Source organism: Heptranchias perlo, chromosome 27, assembly GCF_035084215.1.
Source record: "Heptranchias perlo isolate sHepPer1 chromosome 27, sHepPer1.hap1, whole genome shotgun sequence".
NCBI classification, from domain to species: Eukaryota; Metazoa; Chordata; class Chondrichthyes; order Hexanchiformes; family Hexanchidae; genus Heptranchias; species Heptranchias perlo.
Window position 1 is genome coordinate 12,647,883 of NC_090351.1, and position 24,554 is coordinate 12,672,436.

At 40.9% G+C, this 24,554-nt stretch overlaps 1 protein-coding gene across 10 annotated transcripts in view; it reads left to right on the forward strand.

Annotated features, from left to right (window-relative positions):
* The window catches only part of LOC137344410 (ankyrin repeat and SAM domain-containing protein 1A-like), a 345,223-nt gene that overhangs the window by 260,613 nt on the left and 60,056 nt on the right, over nucleotides 1-24,554 (forward strand). For all 10 annotated transcript variants that reach the window (XM_068007344.1, XM_068007345.1, XM_068007349.1 and 7 more), the window contains 3 exons: nucleotides 674-772; nucleotides 16,102-16,254; nucleotides 20,353-20,460. In XM_068007344.1, the coding sequence (XP_067863445.1) occupies nucleotides 674-772; nucleotides 16,102-16,254; nucleotides 20,353-20,460 (360 nt within the window). The remainder of the gene's footprint in view (nucleotides 1-673; nucleotides 773-16,101; nucleotides 16,255-20,352; nucleotides 20,461-24,554) is intronic.

The window sequence follows — 24,554 nt, forward strand, 5'->3', positions numbered from 1 at the left end:
TAAATGCTCTGACAGTTCTTGGATACTATATCATAGGCTGGATAAGCACTGACAAAATGGATTAGATGTCGTTGAGTTAATGGGAGTGGTAGTCTGTAACCTGTGACATGGCAATTTCTAATGTCCAAAAGAAGACATTTATTGTCAAATTATCCTTTGGAAAATATTGGTTTGTAAATTACTAAATTGCTAAATAATACTTCGCTTTGACTTCCAAGTTTTTTCCTTTTTGAAAGAAAAAGAACACCAACAAGTCTTTACAACATTAAAATCAGGTTTGACACAATATGAAAGTCTTGTGAAGTTGGAACTGAGCCTGGGGTTGATATTAATCAAGTTAGAAGCTCTGAGTAGTTTGTGTTATAAAACAAACTGTCCTCCCAGAACCAATCCCACGGGAGGAGATGGTGCCCAATAGTAACTTCCATCTTTCTTTTGGAATAACACTGATAAAATTTAATTCTGGTCTACTGAGTCTATGGAAATAATAGAAGTTTGCGATATTGCAGTGTATCTCAAACGCTTCAGGCTCTGGCAATCAATCTTTTTCTCGTGTGACCAATGCTGCAGGCCAACAGTTGTGAAGCCGTATGGACAGATTTGAATACTCGAGCTGTGCACTGCTGAGCAGGACTAAGGGTTTCTGGCTTTTTAATTCTGTCTGTCTCCCCAGGGGAGTAACATAATGGAAGAGCAGGACTTGCGAGAGCTTGGAATTCATGAAGCAGGACATCGGCGAAAAATTCTTCAAGTTGCACGTTCCCTTCCAAAGGTAAGACTTTTGATAGCATTTTGTATCGTAGCAGGCCAAAAATAGACTCAAATTCAGCATAAAATTAGAATTTAGTCATTTACAATGTAGAAATGTACATCAGTTTTTAAGGAATGGTATCAAATTGCTGTTGTTCCATTTATTTTATTATATCCACTGGGATTAATGTAACTTTTCTTAAATTTGCAATGCAAAATGGATTCTGCTGCATATGCAATAGCTAATTAGAAAAGAATGTGGAGATCTGATTAACAAGTTTTTTTGAATACATGAGTGCACTCTGTTTTTGTGAATCTCAAAGAAAAGGAAGTGGCTGGAAGAAATTTTCTCACACCAAGAATTGCTAGGATATGGAATGTATTCCCTCAAGTGGCCGTTGAAGCCGAGTCAATCACAACATTTAATAGGGGATTAGATAGATGAAGGAAATATGAAAGGGTGCAGGGAAAGAGCAAAAAATAATAGAATTAGAGTAGACCGTTTCAAAACGGAGGTTTTTTTTTATTCGTTCATGGGATGTGGGCGTCGCTGGCAAGGCCAGCATTTATTGCCCATCCCTAATTGCCCTTGAGAAGGTGGTGGTGAGTCGCCTTGAACCGCTGCAGTCCGTGTGGTGAAGGTTCTCCCACAGTGCTGTTAGGAAGGGAGTTCCAGGATTTTGACCCAACGACGATGAAGGAACGGTGATATATTTCCAAGTCGGAATGGTGTGTGACTTGGATGGGAACGTGCAGGTGGTGTTGTATCCATGTGCCTGCTGCCCTTTTCCGTCTAATGTAAGGAATCTTACAACACCAGGTTATAGTCCAACAATTTTATTTTAAAATCACAAGCTTTCCGAGATTATCCCCTTCGTCAGGTGAATCACCTGACAAAGGGGATAATCTCCGAAAGCTTGTGATTTTAAAATAAAATTGTTGGACTATAACCTGGTGTTGTAAGATTCCTTACATTTGTCCACCCCAGTCCATCACCGGCATCTCCACATCATGGCTACTTTTCCGTCTAGATAGAGGTCACTGGTTTGGGAGGTGCTGTCGAAGAAGCCTTGGTGAGTTGCTGCAGTGCATCCTGTAGATGGTACACACTGCAGCCACAGTGCGCCAGTGGTGAAGGGAGTGAATGATTAGAGTGGTGGATGGAGTACCAGACAAGCGGGCTGCTTTGTCCTGGATGGTGTCGAGCTTCTTGAGTGTTGTTGGAGCTGCACTCATCCGAGCAAGTGGAGAGTATTCCATCACACTCCTGACTTGTGCCTTGTAGATAGTGGAAAGGCTTTGGAGAATCAGGAGGTGAGTTACTCGCCACAGAATACCCAGCCTCTGACCTGCTCTTGTAGCCACAGTATCTATGTGGCTGGTCCAGTTAAGTTTCTGGTCAATGGTGACCCCCAGGATATTGATGGTGGGGGATTCGGCGATGGTAATGCCGTTGAATGTCATGGGGAGGTGGTCATTGCCTGGCACTTGTCTGGTGTGAATGTTACTTGCCACTTATCAGCCCAAGCCTGGATGTTGTCCAGGTCTTGCTGCATGCGGGCACGGACTGCTTCATTATCTGAGGGGTTGCGAATGGAACTGAACACTCTGCAATCATCAGCGAACATCCCCATTTCTGACCTTATGATGGAGGGAAGGTCATTGATGAAGCAGCTGAAGATGGGTGGGCCAACGACACTGCCCTGAGGAACTCCTGCAGCAATGTCCTGGGGCTGAGGTGATTGGCCTCCAACAACCACTACCATCTTCCTTTACGCTAGGTACGACTCTAGCCATTGGCGAGTTTTCCCCCTGATTCCCATTGACTTCAATTTTACTAGGGCTCCTTGGTGCCACACTCGATCAAATGCTGCCTTGATGTCAAGGGCAGTCACTCTCACCTCACCTCTGGAATGCAGTTCTTTTGTCCATGTTTGGACCAAGGCTGTAATGAGGCCTGGAGCTGAGTGGTCCTGGCGGAACCCAAACTGAGCATCGGCGAGCAGGTTATTGGTGAGTAAGTGCCGCTTGATAGCACTATCGACAACACCTTCCATCACTTTGTTGATGATTGAGAGTAGACTGATGGGATGGTAATTGGCCGGATTGGATTTGTCCTGCATCTTGTGGACAGGACATACCTGGGCAATTTTCCACATTGTCGGGTAGATGCCAGTGTTGCAGCTGTACTGGAACAGTTTGCCAAGAGGCATGGCTAGTTCTGGAGCACAAGTCTTCAGCGCTACAGCCGGGATGTTGTCTGGGCCCATAGCCTTTGTTGCATCCAGTGAACTCAGCTGTTTCTTAATATCACGTGGAGTGAATCGAATTGGCTGAAGACCGGCTTCTGCGATGGTGGGGATATCGGGAGGAGGCCGAGATGGATCATCCACTCGGCAATTCTGGCTGAAGATGTTTGCAAATGCTTCAGCCTTGTCTTTTGCACTCGCGTGCTGGACTCTGCCATCATTGAGGATGGGGATGTTTACGGAGCCTCCTCCTCCCGTTAGTTGTTTAATTGTCCACCACCATTCACAACTGGATGTGGCAGGACTGCAGCGCTTTGATCTGATCCGTTGGTTGTGGAATCGCTTAGCTCTGTCTATAGCATGTTGCTTCCACTGTTTAACATGCCTGTAGTCCTGTGTTGTAGCTTCACCAGGTTGACACCTCATTTTTATGTACACTGGTGCTGCTATTGGTATGCTCTTCTACGCTCCTCATTGAACCAGGGTTGATCCCCTGGTTTGTTGGTAATGGTAGAATGAGGAATGTGCCAGGCCATGAGGTTACAGATTGTGCTGGAATACAATGCTGCTGCTGCTGATGGCCCACAGAACCTCATGGATGCCCAGTTTTGAGCTTCTAAATCTGTTCTGAATCTATCCCATTTAGCACGGTGTTAGTACCACACAACACGTTGGATGGTGTCCTCAGTGTGAAGACGGGACTTCGTCTCCACAAGGACTGTGCAGTGGTCACTCCTACCAATACTGTCATGTACAGATGCATCTGCGACAGGTGGACTGGTCAGGATGAAGTGAAGTCGGTGTTGGTTCGCTCACCACCTGCCGCAGGCCCAGTCTGGCAGCTATGTCCTTTAGGACTCAGCCAGTTCGGTCAGTAGTGGTGCTACCGAGCCACTCTTGGTGATGGACATTGAAGTCCCCCACCCAGAGTACATTCTGTGCCCTTGCTACCCTCATTGCTTCCTCCAAGTGGTGTTCAACATGGAGGAGGACTGATTCATCAGCTGAGGGAGGGCGGTAGGTGGTAATCGGCAGAAGGTTTCTTTGCCCATGTTTGACCTGATGCCATGAGATTTCATGGTGTCCGGAGTCAATGTTGAGGACTCCCAGGGCCACTCCCTCCTGACTGTATATCACTGTACTGCACCTGTGGTGGGTCTTTCCTGCTGGTGGGACAGTACATGCCCAGGGATGGTGATGGAAGAGTCTGGGACGTTGGCTGAAATGTATGATTCTGTGAGTATGGATATGTCAGGCTGTTGCTTGACTAGTCTGTGGGACAGCTCTCCCAATTTTGGCACAAGTCCCCAGATCTTTGCAGGGTCGACTGGGTTTAGTTTGCCTTTGTCGTGTCCAGTGCGTAGTGGTCCTATCCCGGGTGGTCCATCTGGTTTTATTCTTCTTATGACTTTTGTAGCGAGATTGTACAACTGAGTGGCTTGCTAGGCCATTTCAGAGGGCGATTAAGAATCAACCGCATTGCTGTGGGTCTGGAGTCACATCTCGTCCAGGCCGGGTAAGGACGGCAGGTTTCCTTCCCTAAAGGACACTAGTGAACCAGATGGGTTTGTACGACAATCCAGTTGATTCATGGCCATCATTACTGATACTAGTTTTTTTTTATTCCAGATTTTATTTAATTGAATTTAAATTCCCCAGCTGCCGTGACGGGATTTGAAGTCCAGGCCTCTGGATTTCTAGTCCAGTAACATAACCACTATGCTACCGTATGGACAATATAGACACAATGGGCCAAATGGCCTCCTGTGTTGAAGTTTCATTCATATATCCAAGAGTGCACAGCTTCACAGTAATACTGTGTGAAGGCTTTTCATCAAGATGGCTAAACAAAACATTTTTTAAAAACTGTTCATAATGTTAAGCCACTTTAAGAGCAATTCTCATTTATCAAACAATGATGATTTTAGGAAGGACTAACAGCGCTTAAGTGTTGTAATAAACTGAAGAGATTACTGCAGAACACACTTTCTTGTTGTGAAAGTGAGAAATGTGAACCAGAATCCTGTGAAACCAGAAAGAATCATAGCATTGGTCCCTCACTGGACTATTTTGTACAGAGTCCTTTACAATGATTGAAGCAAGTGCTTTTACTTATACTTATATTGAACCTTTAGTTACAAATTATGTGTTTTCAGAAAATAAAAGCTGTATTTCTCACCATGTCTGTTGGTAATTGCTGTCAACCATGAATGAGTTCACTCCATGAATTGGAGTGTTCACGGTGATGGCAGGAAGTTGGGATCTGCATGAATTAAGGGCATTTTGGGAAAAGTTTGAAATATGGCCTTCATGTTAAAGCTTTGAGATAAAAGATCATGCTTTGAAATTCACTACTACTGCAAACATCGCAACAGACCCAGCTTCCTTTGTTATCTTGTACTGGAGCCAAGCCACAATGGCTAAAGGCATCCATAATGTTACTGGCTCTTCTGCGTGGAGTAAGACAAATTTGTAAATTCTGTAAAATGGGTCACATTTGAAACAAAATATTTCAAAACTAATGATTCTGAACCTATGCTCCCCTTTGGATGCATTAATGCAAATCAGTGTGAAATTATGAATCCCCAAACTGATACGCTCACATTCATCACCCATTTCAGATCTTGACAAAAATTATAGAATGGTGATTCTGTAGTATAGATTTAATTGAATTTATTTTTATGATGAAAACATGCAAGATGCAAAGAACCATAAACCATGCACCACTTGCAGGTCCTTTCAGATTCAACTACATTATATAACTAAAATGATGTTAGTACATATTGGAAAAAATATCAAATGACAGTATTGATTGAGGAATTGGTGCCAGCTGTTAGCCTCCTCTCTGTTGAAATCCTTGCAGACAAACTAGATGAAGATTGTTCCAAAGTATACATTTTAGGTTTTTTGAATGGATATCACTTAGTAGGATGTCGGATACCTATATCGTTTAACTTTTTATTGAATTCTGTTGAAGTGGGCTTTGCAAAATCCACTAAGACTATGGCACAGAATACTTTCAGATCTTGCACCAGTTTCACAGATTTTGCACAGAGAGGATTGAATTTGTTGAGAACTGGAATTTTCCTATTCCATGCAGCAGTGGGATCTAGTAAAAGATTTAATTTTGTCACCACACACCAAAAGGCAAGGCTCTTCACTAACTTTTTGTTGAGGGCCATAATCTTGAGCAGCATCTTCCTGGAGGACCATTTTCAGGAATACTCTAATACTTGGACCACAAAAAGATAAAACATGGGTCCCACACTGGCCTTCCATTATATCAGTGTAATAGTTCCTGATTTTAGATCGGCTAACCTGGACATTTGTAGCTGCCTGCTGGGAACTTCTTTATAGGAAATGAGGGAAAACCTATAGGGTTGACTGATCTGTTAAAACTATGGATTCTATATGGAGGGAATAGCCTTCAGTTCCAGCTCTGACAGCATTTCACAACTTTTTGGACCGTTATTGGAGGGGCCAGAAATATACAAAAGATCAGGCTTTTCAAGGGATAAGTGAAGGGAAGTGGGCCATAAATGGTCCTTGAAAAATATATGAAGCAGCAGTGCCATAGGTGAGCAAATCAGATCCTGTTCAATACTTTTTTTCAGGAAAATCTACACGATCTTCCTTTATTGTCATTGTAAAATCCCAACTCAAATGTCCACCTTGTGCTATTCACTGCTTTTTTTGATATAAAAGCTTCAGCAGGTTTTAATTGTTGCTTTAGTTGCAAGAAATGTTTTCAAAGTGTACAAGGCTATATGTGGATCACTTTTTTTTAAAATTAGGTCTACTGGTAATTTCAACCTTGCTCATAATCTTGAACAAGTAGAGAATAAATAATTTCTGTGTTAGAAAGGCTCTGAAACAGTCTCAAGAATTAAATAATTTCAGGTTGAAAAGATGGTTGTCTAACTGAATTTGAACTTGCTACCTTTTCAATTTCTTCATGTGGCCGAACAACTCAGCTTCTGATTTATTTTGATACATTGTTGATGTAAATAAGATTCCACCAATACATTATTCCATTATATATGTATATTTGTGCTTTCATCCTTCCATTGTACTTCCCTCCCCAGCCTTCTCACTTTGTTAAAATCGTATTTTATTTCACAGGCAAGATGTTTCTTGTTGAAGTGTCATCCTGCAAACTTAATACCAAAGGACATACTGATCTAGAAATACTGGCAGAATAAATGAACCATGAAGGTTATTATTATAATTGGTACTTATTTGGAGATGTGCAGACGTAAGGGAGGCTATAGCTACGAAGGTGACCAGAATCTGCTATCATGTATAGTAATTAACCAGTGGTATCAACATATGAATCTAGCATCTGTATCAAAGAAAGAACTTGGATTTATATAACACCTTTCATGCCCTCAGGATGTCCCAAAGTGCTTCACAGCCAATGAAGTGCTTTTGAAATGTAGTCACTGTTGTAATTTAGGGAAATATAGCAGCCAATCTGCACACAGCAAGGTCCCACAAACAGCAATAAGATAAATGATCAGATAATCTCTTTTGGTGGTATTGTTTGAGAGATACATGTTGGCTAGTACACTGGGAGAAACTCCTCTGCTCTTCTTCAAAAAGTGTAATGGGATCTTTTACGTCCACCTGAAGGGGCAGAAGGGACCTCAGGTTAATCTCGCATCTGAAAGACAGCGCCTCTAACAATGGAGCACTCCAGTACGGCACTGAAGTATCAGCCTAGATTATGTGCTCGTCTCTTAAGTGGGGCTTAAACCCACAAGCCTCTGACTCAGAGGCGAGTGCGCTACCACTGAACCAAGGCTGACACCTATGGTGGTAATACCAATGTTGCTTGTACTTTCTGGTGGCAGACGGTAAAAGGAAAATGGCAACCGCTCCCATTATCCTATCACCTCATCCTGTCGTGTAGCTTGCCTGCTTTGCTGACTGCATGGTGACACATGGAAGAAATTTGATAACAGAAGGCCCAGAATAGTCAGTGATGCAGCAGCTATTTTTCATCATTGGTGCATCGGATTTGGAAGTGTCGTCTAGTTTTTGTCCTCACATGGTGGGAGATATAGAGGCCTTGGAAAAGGTTCAGAGGAAGGCCCCCTAGTTTAAGGGCCCTCAGTTAGCAGGATAGGCTGAGTGAGCTGGGGCTTTCTGCTGTAGAAAAGCATAGACTTCGAGGAGAATTGATTGAGATCTTTTAAAATAATGAAAGGATTAGACTAGATTCAGTGGATAGGTTGTTTGAGCTTGATAGGTTGGGGAGGACCAGGATACAAAAATATAAGTTATGGAAGCATAGCGCTAAGTTAGGAGGTACTTCTTTTCAAAGAGGTTCGTTGACAACAGTGGGGTGGTACAGGATTTAGAAGAACAGATTTTCGAGCAATGAGAAATGTCTTCATTGGGAAATTACACTTAAAAATACAACAATAGAAGAGAAATGGAATGTATTTAAAGCTGTTATGCAGAAAGTAGATATTTCAATTATCAGAGAAGCATAGCAACACCTAGACCTCAATGAGTTAATAAAGATGGTAGAAGGAAAATGAAACCAAGCAAAAATATTTTAAAACACTATGAAGCACAGAATAATTGGGGATTGGCATTTGGCATTCCGACAAAAGTCAACTGAGGATGATTAAAGAAAGTGGTAGGAAAAGTCAGAGAAGTAGAGATAAATTGCAGAGGACAGTAAGGAGAACCCCCAAAAAATGTACAACTATGTTAACAATGGAAGACTGTCAAAGATGATCTATTAAAGGATAAATTAGTAAAACTATTACGTCTGATCAGGAAATAGAAGATAGACTGAATAGATCCTTTATAGCAGTTTTCACTAAGGAATACAATACAAATTCCCCTCATAGTAAATGAGACTAAGTAATTCATAGCGCATATAGAAGTTAATGAAGAATATATTCTGCAGAAACTGGAAGGTTTAATATCCATAAAGTTCCTAAACCAGTTAGGATACATCCCACAATCCTCAAGGAATTAGAGGAGGAAATTAGTGATGATATGTTTAATATTATTTAGATCTCTATAGTACCAAGTACTGGAGCCTGGCAAACATAATTTAAGTACTCAAAAAAAAAAAGGGTAAGGCATGAACCTGATAATTGCAGGCTAGTTAGCCTAAAGTCCATACTGGAAGAATTATGCTTGATTGTACGTTACAGGATGCTTTAAATGAACACTTGAAGAGCACAGGTATAAGGCGCAGTCAGTATTGTTTTAGAAGGAAATGCCTTACAAACCTCCTTGAATTCTTTGAGGAGGCAACTAAGCTAATGGACAAGGGTAATCTCGTAGATGTAGCTTCTGCTACAGAGCTTCACTTTATTCAAAAGGCACTTTACAAAGTTCCTCATGTGTGCCTAGTAGAAAAGCTTAAAGCTCAAGGACTAGTTGATAAATGGATTCGATGGATTGAATGATAGATGGATTGAGAATTAGCTTGACAACAGAACAGGGTGCTGATAAATGGAAATTGTTCTACCTGAGAAAAAGTAAGTAGTGGTATACCACAAGAATCTGTTCTAGAACTCCTGCTATTTACAATATTTGTGAATAATCTGCAACCAGTTGACTGCAGAAGTATTACTAGATTTTCTGGTTACACAAAGCTTTGTGGGCAGGTAGGAAGGAGATTGATCATCTTCGGCTAGACTTAGATCAATTATGTAAATAGTCTAAGAAACGGTAAGTGGTTTTTAATGTGGATATATGTAGGAAAATGCATATAGAATTAGATCAGAGGTCAAAAAATGAATGATCAGAAGGCGTCTGGTCCGTGTGACTCAATTATTAATTGGGTACTGGGGTCCACCTGAAGAACATTGGCTTATGAATCGGAACAGGATGTGCTGACCTTGTACGGATCAATGGTGAGGCCAGTTCTGGAGTTTTACTTGCTGGTTTGGTCACTTCAAAAAGAATATAGATGCATTAGAAATTGTTCATAAAAGGGTGACCAAGTTGATTCCTGGCCTTATGGAACTAAATTTTAAAGAAAGGTGCAGTGACTACTTAGTTCAGCTGGAGAAATGGTAGCGGGGAGACATTAGCTCTTCAAAATAATGAAAGGTCCAGATGTAAATACATTATTTAACCATGAGCATAGAACGGGACACAAGTACAAAATTCACATGCCTCAAGCAAGGTTTAAGATTATATAACGTCTCCCTGAAGAAGATTATGGATTTGTGAATCCATTGTAGGTTGTTGGATTGCTGGCACCTTTCAAAGGAGGTGGATCAATATCTATTGTATCGGGAGACTGAAGGTTATAGAGATATTAATAGTTTGATTAGCTTGATTGTTCTTTTAGGGTGATATTGGATAAAGAAGCAAGTCAACAGGTGATGTGTGTGAAAAGGGAAATATAGAGTGACCATACATGAACCCATCAAAAACTACCAGTTTATTTTAAAATGCCACTGAGCTAGATTGCTAATAAAAATGGAATCTGATTTGGAAATCTTCTAAAACGTAATTTTGGAAGAACAGGCTTGTTGGCCTTTTCTCACTCTCGATTTTCATATAACAAGGAATCCAAATTGATGGTGTAAAGTTTTGGCTCTGCTCAGAACGTTAATTGTTCCAAACAGATTTTGAGCTTACCAGAATGAACAACAAATATGTTTTTTTTGTTTGCCACACTCTAAACAGGGTATAACAGAAGCTTAAAGTATGATGAGAAAGACCAAGGACTTGATTGGCATCCAGTTGCAGTGATAGTGTCCTAACAGATATTGGCATTATTGCAGTTTTTCAGATTTGTGGGATTCTAACGTTGCTACGTATCTGATGTACTGTTTTTATCATCCCGATGATGTCAGGGTAAAGGTTTCTGGTTTGAGCTATACCATTATTACATTGTGAGGGGTTTGAAATACCACAACATGCTATTTTGTCATTGACTTCAGGCTATTATGTCTGTGCAAAGGTGCATGCTTCTACTGGGAGAATGTTCTGTTTCATCGTAAGTAGTGTGGACAGGAGCATAAAATTACAAATTGACAGGTTAATGAGTGGGCAAAACTGTGGCAGATGGATTTCAAAGCAGGTAAGTGTGAGGTCATCCATTTTGGACCAAAAAAGGATAGATCCAAGTATTTTTTTAAATGGTGAAAAGCTAGGAACAGTGGAGGTCCAAAGAGATTTAATGGTCCATGTACACAGATCACTAGAATGTAGTAGTCAGATACAAAAAATAATCAAAAAGGTTAATGGAATATTAGCCTTTGTAACTAGAGGGCTAGAATATGAAGGGAAGGAAGTTTTGCTGCAGTTTGACAAAGCCCTGGTTGGACCCACGTCTGGAGTACTATGTACAGTTCAGAGCCTTAGAAAAGATATATTGGCCTTGGAAGGAGTGCAGTGCAGATTCACCAGAATGTTACCAGGGCTCCAAGGGTTAGACTATGAGGATAGATTGCATAAATTAGGCTTGTATTCTCTGGAATTAGAAGGTTAAGGGGTGATATGATTCAGGTTTTTAGTACTTTTGAAAGGATTTGATAGGGTAGATGGAGAGAAACTTTATCCGCTGGTTGGGGGAGTCTACGACAAGGGGACATAACCTTAAGATTAGAGAGAGGCCATTCAGGAGAGAAGTTAGGAAGCACTTCACGCAAAGGGTGGTAGAAGTGGAGAACACTCTCCCACAAAAAGCAGTAGATGCTAGCTCAGTTAATAATTTTAAATCTGAGATCAATAGATTTTTGCTCGCCAAGGGTATTGAGAGATTTGGAGCCAAGGCGGGTAGATGGAGTTGGGATTCAGATCAGCCATGATCTCATTGAATGGTGGAACAGGCTATAGGGGCTGAACGGCCTACTCCTGTTCCTATGTTCATATTGTGGAGATGCCGGTGATGGACTGGGGTTGACAATTGTAAACAATTTTACAACACCAAGTTATAGTCCAACAAATTTATTTTAAATTCCACAAGCTTTCGGAGGCTTCCTCCTTCCTCAGGTGAACGGTGTGGAAATGAAATTTTCGAATCCTTCGCATTTGAAAATCACAGAACAATGCCTGGTGATTACTGCCCATTGCCAAGGCAATCACAGTGAGCAGACAGAAAGGTGTCACCTAAAAGGCCACCGAATATACAAACCCCCAAAAAAAAACAGAGAGAGAGAGAGAAGGAAGACAGTCAATGACCCGTTATATTAAAAACAGATAACATTTGTTCGCTGGTGGGGTTACTTGTAGTGTGACATGAACCCAAGATCCCGGTTGAGGCCGTCCTCATGGGTACGGAACTTGGCTATCAATTTCTGCTCGACGATTTTGCATTGTCGTGTGTCTCGAAGGCCGCCTTGGAGTACGCTTACCCGAAGGTCGGTGGCTGAATGTCCATGACTGCTGAAGTGTTCCCCGACAGGGAGAGAACCCTCCTGTTTGGCGATTGTTGCGCGGTGTCCATTCATCCGTTGTCGCAGCGTCTGCATGGTCTCGCCAATGTACCATGCTCTGGGGCATCCTTTCCTGCAACGTATGAGGTAGACAACGTTGGCCGAGTCACAGGAGTATGAACCGTGCACCTGGTGGGTGGTGTCCTCTCGTGTGATGGTGGTATCTGTGTCGATGATCTGGCATGTCTTGCAGAGGTTACCGTGGCAGGGTTGTGTGGTGTCGTGGATGCTGTTCTCCTGAAAGCTGGGTAATTTGCTGCGAACAATGGTCTGTTTGAGGTTGGGTGGCTGTTTAAAGGCGTGGAGGTGTGGGGATGGCCATAGCGAGGTGTTCGTCATCATTGATGACATGTTGAAGGCTGCGGAGAACATGGTGTAGTTTCTCCGCTCCGGGGAAGTACTGGACGACGAAGGGTACTCTGTTGGTTGCGTCCCGTGTTAGTCGTCTGAGGAGGTCTACGCGATTTTTCGCTGTGGTCCGTCGGAACTGTCGATCGATGAGTCGAGCATCATATCCCGTTCTTACGAGGGCGTCTTTCAGCGTCTGTCGGTGTCCATCGCGTTCCTCCTCGTCTGAGCAGACCCTGTGTATTCGCAGGGCCTGTCCATAGGGGATGGCCTCTTTGACGTGGTTAGGGTGGAAGCTGGAAAAGTGGAGCATCGTGAGGTTGTCCGTGGGCTTGCGGTAGAGTGAGGTGCTGAGGTGCCCGTCTTTGATGGAGATTCGTGTGTCCAAGAAAGAAACCGATTCTGAGGAGTAGTCCATGGTGAGCTTGATGGTGGGATGGAACTTGTTGATGTTATCGTGTAGTCTCTTTAGTGATTCCTCACCGTGGGTCCATAGAAAGAAAATGTCGTCGATGTATATGTTCATATTGGAATTGATTTAGTTTTGCTTCCGTTTGGACAATTTTTTTAAAAAGGTGTGATTTATTTGACTTTATTGTGAATTTTAGTGTGACAAAAAATTGAGTATTAAATGAATTAAAACCTGGATAAATGTACATTTAGAATTCATCATTGCCCTGAAATTAGAGGTCTGTGCATTTGTTCAATATTCTGTTGCTGGCTGTGAGCTTCCTGGATTCACATGAGCAGTTCTAATGGATAGCAATCAGTGAATGCATCAGTGCTATAGGATTCTGTGTCAGAGCCCTCCCTTAAGTCCAGATGTAATCTAATGGTTTAATTTAAATTTGTGACTTAAAGTTGCTCCACTGGAATGAGTGACAGGACATAGGCTTGTACTCACGTTTCTGCCAAGAAGTCAAAAGGATGTACCCAGTCTTTCAGTCGAGCTAAAATCCAAAATAAATGTACTATTATGTCAGGTTGAAAGGAATATCATTCCTGGATTCTCAAATTAGCTTTCTACTGACTCTCAAAGGGCATTGGTACAGGCCTTGGGGCAAATTGGCTCATTGCCCATTCAGCAATGGTATTGTATACAAGGGTCAGCAAGGAGAAAGGAGACCTAAAAGGAGAAAAAGCATTGGTGAATTGGTTATTTTTTTTTTCCAGAGCCTCCATTACATGATGCATGCATCCTTCTTGCTGTTTGAGGGAAACAATAGGGAGCTGAAAAGATATTGACTGTCTGGAATTCAAATTTCATTAATTCATCTCCATCCAGTTGAGGGAGTAGGGCCAACAAAGAATAGTACTTCCAATGCTGGAATGTACCATTTTTCCTTCACTAGCTGTAATATACCTTTTTGAGGTGGGGGGTGGAGGGAGGGAAGGAGAGAGAGAGAGAGAGAGAGAGAAGGAGGAGGTGACGGCTACTGATGTCTTCCAAAAAAAAGTTTAAATTTTATCATCTCTTATTTGCAGTATTATGAAATTAATCTGAAGATGTGCTTCTTGCATATGAAACATAATATGTCGGTTTGAATTTGATATGCTGCCTGTGGAGACTGCAAATTGTGAAGCTACATCTTGAATACTTTTAAGACTACATTCCCAAGATTCCTTAACTGTTACTATGATCAATGAATTGTGAAAAAGCTCAGCAGTTACAGTTTCAGCCTTGCATTAATTATGCTGAATGCACAACCAAAGCAGTTTAGGGTTTACGTGCTTTAAGTCCTATTAACAGCCATAATCCCTTGATATTACATTGAATTCATCTTTTAAAAATGTCAGGCAATGCCTGGGCAAGTAAGCAAAAGGAAGATGAGGGTGGTGAATAACATTTTAATTGTCAAATGCCAGATATTTGCAGCAAGTAATTCTTAATGCCATGTAAATTATTGGTACTCACGTCTACAATAATCTTTAGGGCTTTCCTTAGCGTCTTTGAGCATCATTTTAATGACAGTTCTGTGAAGACTTGTATTTTAGTAGAAGAGCATATAGTTCGACGAGAAATGCTCAGCAGATGCATAAAAAGACAAAGCTGTGGGATGTTGGTATCCCAGAGCTCTGCCATATGTGAATCCTATATTTTTTTAAAATCTAGACATTTAAAAAATATTTGACTTGTCAGGGTGAGAGGGGCTGGTGCTGGGTAATAGAATGTTTTTTCAGTTTGGAAACGGAGTATCTAAAGTGTATCAAGCACTTCACATTTCATACCCTCGCCATCATTACAGGCTTTCAAAGGACCATGGAATGTTAGTAGTATAGAAACGGGCCTTCAACCCATCCTGTTGTTTTTCTTCATTTGCCATTAGTCAAATCCATTCTCCTGCATGTTCCCCATATGTTACTCGCTATGTCACTCGTGGAGGTCCTGCTACTTATTGTCCATTTACTGAAGGCTCAAACTTATGTTGGGAAGAGAAGGAAAGCAGGGTTACTGAAGTCGCGAAGGTTCCAAGACGATATACCTGGCAGTGGAAGTTTGGAACCAAATCTTCTCTCAGTAATCTGTAACCTGAACAAGTTAGGTCAGTCGTGTTCCAGTTGATCAACCAGCCTGGCTCACGATATAATCTGAAGGGATAGTCCGATCACTGGGAGCTAGGATTCTTTCCATTTGGCTGCAGTTAACTCTGTAAGCTAATATCCTAACAAGTAGGGTGTTCCCAGCTAGACAAGCGGTGGCAGACTTGCCAGTGTTCTAATCTTGTAGGCTGGACAGTTAGACTTCAGCTGTACACCTATGCATTCATGGGGTTCCTAAGCCTTGGTTCTGCCAACTGTACCTATGGTCACTGAACTTGGATAAGTGAAGTGTGTCCTTTTAGGAACCAAATGCGTAATCAGTATCAGGCAAACAAAAAGCCTGCATGTATAGATTTCTCGCAGCTTAATTTGGAGACTCTTAAACATGGTGATTGGTGTCAGTGTGTGTCAGACACTTGACTGACTAAACAAAATACTCCTTGCTGCTCCTTGATGGAAAAGCTAAGATGGGTCCCCAGTATGGGGAATTATGGATGCAATGTTCTACTGCATGGCACAGGCTGTTGGAGCATCAAATATGTCACCAGTTATGATAGATTTTAACTATAAGAAAAACACATGGGTTCTAAAATTCACCATGTAATAGGTCTCTGGACTAACTAACTAAATTTCAGGGGGAAAAATCAGTACGATTGAAGAGTAGGTAACCTCTCCAAAATTGTAGTGTTTTTATTCTTAGTAACGAGAACAAGATGAACCTCCATTGTTATAGTTTTATCGGCTGAGACAACTCAATATAGTGTATTCTGATTGTTGATTTTGTGTTACAGATTAAACCATTTGGTTTTGATGGGAACAGCAATACTTCAATCGTAGCATGGTTGGAATCACTTGGACTGCAAGACTACATTCAGACCTTTCTGTCCAGTGGGTATAATTCAATGGACTGTGTGAAAAACCTCTGGGAACTGGAAATTGTAAATGTAAGCTAAATAAATGTTTACGTCGTCTTATAATGTGATGGTGAAAATGCTGTTTTTATCAACCTGATTCCTGCTGAAAAATCATATTCTATGCATAATTCTATCTTATTTCTACTTCACCATGAAGTGAGTTGTAGGACTGTAGTTCTTTTTTGGTTGGGGCAGTCAGATCTGCCTTACTGCCTCGAGCTGTGGCTCACCTGCTCCACAGGCTCTGACAAACGTTGAGGTGTGAGAGCAGCCTGGGGATGAATCTTGCTCTGATTTATATATTTATCTATCTAATCAATCTTATCTAATCTATCTACCTATAAAATAGCCATTGATGAAAACTCTGGAATTCCCTCTCTTTACCCTCCTGGAAGACGCTGCTGAAAACCTACCTCGTTGACCAAACTTTTGCTCTCCTATCCTAATATCTCCTTATGTGGCTCAGTGTCACATTTTGTCTGATAACGCTCCTGTGAAGCACCTCAGGACCTTTCACTACGTTAAAGGTGCTATATGAATGCAAGTTGTTGTATTTCTTCTGGACTGGAATGAATTTAATGGTTTAAATTTGTGAATTATGCATAACTGCTTTGGAAGAGGATAGTTTTTACCCAAATAACTCTTTCAGGTTATGTTTCGGACATTAGAAACAGCTGCACAAACTGTTGGATATGTAATTGAATTATTAGGCAAGGGACGTCCCAAAGCACTTTACAACAAATTAAGTACTTTTTTAATTGTAGTCACTGTTCAAAAATATAAGGAAAAGCTGCAGACAAATTTGCTTCACAGCTATATCCCACAAACAACAATGAAATAATGACCGGGTGCTTTGTTTTAGCTATGTTGATTGAGGGATAAATATTTTCCAGGACACTGAGCAGAACTCTCTCGCTCTTCTTCAAAATGGCATTGGATTTTTTTTTTATATCCACCTGAGAGGGCAGACAGGTCCACGGTTTAATGTCTCATCTGAAAGATGGCACCCCCGATGCAGCACTGAAGTGTCAGCCGAAATAGAATTTTACTTGGATGGTCTGAAGCTCTGTACCTGAGGCTTTTGATGTGGACGAATGCACATCAAAGTAATGTGAAACTAGCTAACTGTATCAAAAATTACTTGGCAATAAAATACAAAAAGGTCAGGATTTTATCTGGGACTAGTGAAGATCTGAAGAAGTTTGATCTGAGTTCCCATGATGTATATTCTAGAGTACTTCCACATTTGCTGCTGGCACCAAATTGTGGCCAGGTGATACTAGAGATTGATGAAAGTAAAATTCTATCAACTGCCCCTGCTCGCTAATTTAGCTTAATTAGAGCTCTGACCGTTTCTACACCTATTTCTTTTGTTTGAAACCAACCGTCAAGAGTTCTTTCAATAGAATCTATGCTCTTGCAGAACAGTTATGCATGAATGCAAATTGGTATCACAGAGTAGTTCATTCCAGTCCAAATGTTTCCCCTCCCATCACCACATCCAATTCAGCAAATATCATCAAAAATACCATTGTAAATATTCCTGTAGCCAGGCAGAAATTACGCATTATCTCACAAATTAAACAAAAAATTAGATCTCTGGATTGAATGCCAGTTTGAATCATAGTATGTTCGGTATCGAAAATGCCTCTCGGCTCAACTCTGTTAAAAGCATTAGCCACCACTCTATTGCTTACTTTCCTGAATTTTGCACAAGTACTGAATGATTCTATCCAATCATCAGCATGTCACACTGACGGTCAGTGTTTTGGGGGCTCAGTCTGCATATCTCCCCTCAGTGCCACTACGCTATGGGTCCTGCTTCTCCTGGAAAGGATCCCAGTTGCTGCATACTGTAGGAGGGAATTCTTGCAAAACAAGGGTTCCCATCTATAGCATATAGCAACCAGAATCACTTCAGTCAGCAGGGCTCGGGTAAGAGCAGCATTGATAGAAGGGGGAAATAGATGGCATGAAGGGGAATGGGATGGAGGGAATGGATGGCAGTGAAGGGGACAAAAACTTAGCAATGCTTTGGGGAGAAGAATGGAAAAGTGGGGATGAAGTGTTGGGACGGGGGACGAAGGAGAGTGCCAGCGTTCACTAAGATGGAATAGGGAAGGAGAGTGCCATCTTGAACTGGGGGGGTGGGAGCTGGAAAATGTCTGGTTGAACTGAGGGGTTTAAGAGTGCCACCTTGAATGGGAGGGTGAAAGAGTACCAACTTGAACTGGAGTGGAGGGTGTAGAGTGTCCGATCAATTTGAGGGGAGAGGGAAACTGCCAGGATTGGAAGTGGAGAGTGTCTCTATGAAAGGGCGGGGAGTTGGATAGAGTACAGTGTCTTTGGATCCAAAAAGGGTAGAGTGACCTTGTAAACTGGGGTGAGGCTGTTGGATGTGCAAGAGTGGCTGTTGAGGTAATTTTTGGTTGAGTGTTGGTCTGTTGAAAATCCAAATGTTTTAAAAAATCCAATCAGTTGTGAAGTAAAAGTTCAGCAGAATTCATAATTTTAATGTAAAAATTGTAAATTTTCCAAGGAAGTTTGTTTTAGACCTCCCCACCAAAGATGCCTCCCAATTTTGTGCCTTCAACATTTTTATTGTCCCCTTCAGATTTTCATGCGCATGTTTTTTTCCACAATACAAGTGAATAAAGTAGAACAAATTGTAGATACCTATTGCTTAAGTTACAGCATCTGTGTGCTTTTTGTTTTCACATGTCATAGGTTTATAATGAGGGCTGTTTGTGAGTTGTGAGCCTTTTGGGGGCTTTGTCAGCTTTTTTGAAGTTGTTTATCAGCTTTAGCTAGTTTGCTAGGCTGGCATGTCTGAGAATTGAAACAAGAAAATGCCTTGAGAGTACTCTGTGGGGGGAAAAAAAATTGCCTTTTATCTGACTCTACAAAATGCTGGCATGTATATTGTAGGATATTCTTGCAACACAAAAGAAAATCCACTAACAGAGAATCTGGCATCAGACAGTTATCTGGCTCCAGAATTCAATGCAGATACAGAAGTTGTTAAACTGGGGCATTATGCAGACAAAATGCTTTGGACCACGATTACATATTACTCTAGCCAATGAGGCATGGCTTCATTCTGCACTCTACTACACTGCAGCTTTCCCATCTCGGGATTTGCTGTGGAGGGACAATAAGCTGAGCTAAGTTGGTTTTCGTCGTGGAGCAGCAATGAGTGGAGCCCAGTTGTTTTTTTAAACAGAAAGGCTGGGAAAATTCGAATGGACTCATCCAAAAGCTGCTCTTCCATATCTTCCAGCAATTAATTCAGACTAGCATAGAAAAAACCATATGGTACCAGGTTGCCCAATTCATAGCTGCAGATAATATATGGCACGTGAACAAGAGTGCAAGAGAAAGTAAGATCCCAAAAGAGGGATCTGTATCAAAAAGTTTTTATTAATAACTTGATTGAACTTCATCATAAAATGTTAACAGTCTAACCTGGTGTAATCAAAAATGAAACTGAATTACTGAGTAGTAGATAAAGATTTTTTCTAAGCATCTGATGGTTCCTTTCATTTGTTCAAACACTATTTTATAGTAACTAAGTTTCTCTTTTAAATGAAGGTATATAACCGTTTGGGTACTAATTTGAACATTTTTTTAGAGAATAGATCATTGAAATTCTGTGTTTTATTGAAAACTTCAGCACGAAAGGTTGTTTAAAAAGTACTTGATTAATTTTTGATTATTTGAAGATGGAGCATGGATACAGTAACTAAGAGATTTCTCTTTATGAAATAGAAACTTGTATGTGTGTGACTGAACATTCAGTTACTGTTTCTTGAGAAAGGAAATCTGGTATAACTGTCAATTCAGCAAGGTCGCATAATTGTGTGAAGAGCAGATTGCTGGTAGGTTGTGAGTGATTCTTATTGGATAGTATTTCTTATCAGATGAACTTATCAGCCTTGGCTGTAAGTTGTGAAAAGGACTGGTTTTCCTGCAACCTCTATATTTTTCATTCACCCTGACCTCAAGTGACTTTATCTGAGAAGTGTGTTCAAGGATACTCAGTTGATTGATCACCCACAGGGTGAAGTAGGATAAACAGTTTCCTGCATGATCATTTCTTTTTTCTGATTAAGTTTTGTGTTATGTTAGGTGCTGAAAATAGCCTTACTCGGTCATCGGAAGCGAATCTTAGCATCTCTTGGAGACCGACCCTATGAAGAACCACCTCAGAAACCACCACGATCGTCCCAACTGAAGGTAAGACACTATTGTTGCTGCTCCATGATTGGTAGTATTTTAAAATCCTAACAACAGTATTAGATGTAGCACGAAGAGGGATTACCTTAGTTGGACTAACACATTGCAAGAACACTAATCGATACCCTAACAAGAATATTCATCGAGGGAACCAGATAAATCTTTAACCCTACACCTTAACTCCTTGTCAAGGAACCATCTGCTGTTTACCACCCATTTTATGCCTAAGAGTTAATGATGCTTAAGTTTGGCTCGCCAAACTGTCTTGCATCAATCAGTTCAGATTATATTAGCATTTACACTACCAATCTTCTGTCAGGATCCACACAAGCGGCTAAGTGAATGAATGAACCCTCTTCTGCCAATTATCAAAGAAATCAGACAACCAAGTCATGAACTAGCAGCTGTTTATTAAACATAATCGTAGTTAGCAGAAATGAACTTAAACATTGAGTATGCAAATAATTAGGAAATAGGGTTAATTGACTAAATAAATAACAAGGGTTACAAAGCAGTTCAGTATGTCATAGTAATTCAGCATTAACTACTTGCTGATTATCGGTTAAGATCAGTGTCTGAGATTGATGTAAATTGGTGAGATTAATTTAGGATCACTCCTTACATAGCTCACAAGTTAGATAGCCAGTCTGTTGAATAGATTCAAGTCTACATGTTTATTGTTAGCAAGTTTTCCAGACTTTATATGACCTCATCCTTATGAGCTGGTTGACTCACCTTCCTTGGAGAGGATGGTGTTAGCCTTCTGAAACCTCAGAGTGATGAACTTCCGTCTGTGGAGGTGCTATCCATTCCTCCTGGATCCTCTGCTCCTGTGAAAATTCATCTTCCAAGCTGGTAGTTGTATCTGGACTAGCCGTTTTAAATCTTTAATCCCTTGACCTTAAGCAAAATTATATATCAAAGTGACACATATAGTTGCCTGTAGCTTCCTGGTATATCCCTACAATCTTAAATTCTGTAACCTTTCTCTCTCTGTGTCAGAGATGCACTTCCCAATATTACAGACTCTTCTGCATATACAAGACAAAGTACTTCTATACCTTCTACAAGAACAGAACTAAACTAAGGGCTGGTAACTGAGTGTTAAAACACTCACCTTATATATCCATAATTTTCTAAAAAAATTCCTCACTTCTATTGATCAATTTGAGTGACACATATGTCAGAAGAGCTCAGTCCTACTGGCGTCAGTCACCTCACACAGCTCTTGTGGTGTCGCCGATCTCCAAATGAATGAAGCACCGGCACCTAGACATGCCAAGGTCTCACGTTTATTCCCTAACTTCTCAGACTTTTGCTAACAAGGGGGTCACCCACAGGTCCAAATAAGGCAGGACATTTTTATGTCCCACTTGATGAGCCATCTGTGGGCTTGTGGTCTTGATGGCTAGTATTCTATGCCTGATAAATGTTTTGTTTGTATAAACCTTTGCAGTTTAATTAGCATTAGCCCTTTCCTTTCATAGCATTCAGTCTCACTACCGACTCCATTTTGAGGATGCGTTGAAGACAATTCTTAGAGAATTTCTCCTACAAAACATAAGCATCTCTCTTTCTAAAACTTTCAGTGCCCCATTTTCATCTAATGATGCTCATTAGAAGCTATAAATGCTACAGTGCTGCAATGTTGAAAGCATCATCAGTAATCTTCATGTTCAAAATCCTTAGCAACTAGCAATCATTTCTGTATAATAGACTGCACTTGATTAGTCATTAGCCTTTCACCTCCCAGACCTATGTTCAAATCAAGCCAAGACAGATAAGATCAAAGTAATTTCTATCTATCTGAGAGTCCAGTATGAAATGAGTTTAGGTGGGTTCAATTCAGTTCCTGGTGGCTGGCAGCTGCAGGTGCTCTTCTGAGGTTGGGGTTGAGCATGATATTGATATAACCATGTTATATCTGACCGGAGAGTGGTTGATGCTGGCACTTGGTGCCTAAGATAGAAAGTGCTCCTCTCCTTAACACTAACATCTCTCACCTTTCGCATGGTTTATAAAAAAAGAAAATTTAAAATTATAACTGTAGACTGTTGTAATTTACCAGTTTGTTATAGTTTCATCTTCCTTTGCATTGACTTTTTTATGATCTATGCCCTTTTTGGGGATTAAAAAAGCTATTACATAATGTAATATGCTATTGGAAATAACGACATACTTCCAGCTATAATCGTTTGATTTACATTGCATCTGATTGCTTGTCTCCACTACTGACAGAAAATGAGAAAATAAGCCTTTCAAATGTACCCTGCTGTGGACTTCTTGCAAACCACATGAGTGGTGTTTTCATTAGTATTACAAAACATAGAAACAATTCTCTAGATACTATAAGGTCTGATGATTTTGGTAATCCTTGGGATGGTCATAGACACTGGCCAACAGATACAAAATTTAGTATAAATTCATACAAGCCCCCTGGTCGAGGCCTGATTTATTTTCACTGGAGTACCTGAGGCACATCTTTGGATTTGTGAATGTGGTGAGGTATGAAAATACTCTGCAAACTTGGACTTACTTTTGCTGCAGCTGAGCATATCTTTGGGAACTGCAGCCACTAGATAATACATGTAGCAGAATAACATCTGACACTTCATAGTATCGTAGTAAATACAACGCAGGAGGAGGCCATTCGGCCCATCATGCATCATGCCTGTGCCGGCTTTTCGAAAGAGCTATCCAATTAGTCCCATTCCCCTGCTCTTTCCCCATAGCCCTGTAAATTTTTTTCCCTTCAAGTATTTATCTAATTCCCTTTTGAAAGTTACTATTGAATCTGCTTCCACCACCCTTTCAGGCAGTGCATTCCAGATCATTACAACTCACTGCATAAAAAAAGTTTCCTCATGTCTCCTCTGGCTCTTTTACCAACCAACTTGTTTCATGTTTTAACACTTTTTTTCAAGTTTCTTTTACTCGCATTAGTATTTGGCAGCTGTAATGGAGAAGAATGTATTTGGGGACATACACATTTGTAGCTTTAATTGAATAAAAGCTTTCTTGCTCTTACATGAAAGAACACTTGAAACACTCTCATCCAGAATAATTTTTTTAAAACTTGTCACGTAATGCAAAACTAGGCATGCTGGTGATGGTTAGGAAAGAATTAAGATTAAAGTATGAATGAAAAGATGAATAATTAGTAAAAATTGCAGTTGTTGAAAAAATCAAACCAGTGCTTGAGGGTGTAATGCACTCTTGATTTACATATGAACATACAAATTAAGAGCAAGAGTAGGCCATTCGGCCCCTCGAGCCTGCTCTGCCATTTGATAAGATCATGGCTGATCTGAATGTGACCTCAACCCTACTTTCCCGTCTCCCTACTATAACCTTTGACTTCCTTGTTAATCAGGAATCTAACTTAGCCTTAAAAATATTCAATGACCCTGCCTCCCCCGCTCTCTGGGGAACGGAGTGCCACAGACTCACAACCTCTGAGAGAAAACATTTCTCCTCATCTCCGTCTTAAATGGGAGACCCCTTATTTTTAAACTGTGGCCCCTAGTTCTAGTCTCTCCCACAAGGGGAAACACCCTCTCAGCATCTACCCCTTCTAGTCCCCTTAGGATCTTATGTTTCAATAAGATCTCCTCTCATTCTTCTAAACTCCAATGTATACAGGCCCAATTTGTCCAACCTTTCCTCATAAGATAACCCCCTCATCCCAGGAATCAGTCAAGTGAACCTTCTCTGAACCTCCTCTAAAGCAATTGTGTCCTTCCTTAAATAAGGAGATCAAAACTGCACACAGTATTCTAGATGTGGTCTCATCAATGCCCTGCACAACTGTAGCAAAACATCTCAACTTTTATATTCCATTCCCCTTGCAATAAGTGACAACATTCCATTTGCCTTCCTAATCACTTGCTGTACCTGTATACTAACTTTTTGTGATTCATATACAATCAATTGGGTGGCATTCAGAAAGTGAGGGGGCAATTTTAACCTAACCCACCTGCCCGGAAACTAATGGGATTGAGTGCAACGTTAGTTTTACACCCAGCCCGATTTTACTCTCTATTCAAATCAGTGTAGAGTAATATTGGGCGAAGTGTAAAACCGGCATTTTACCC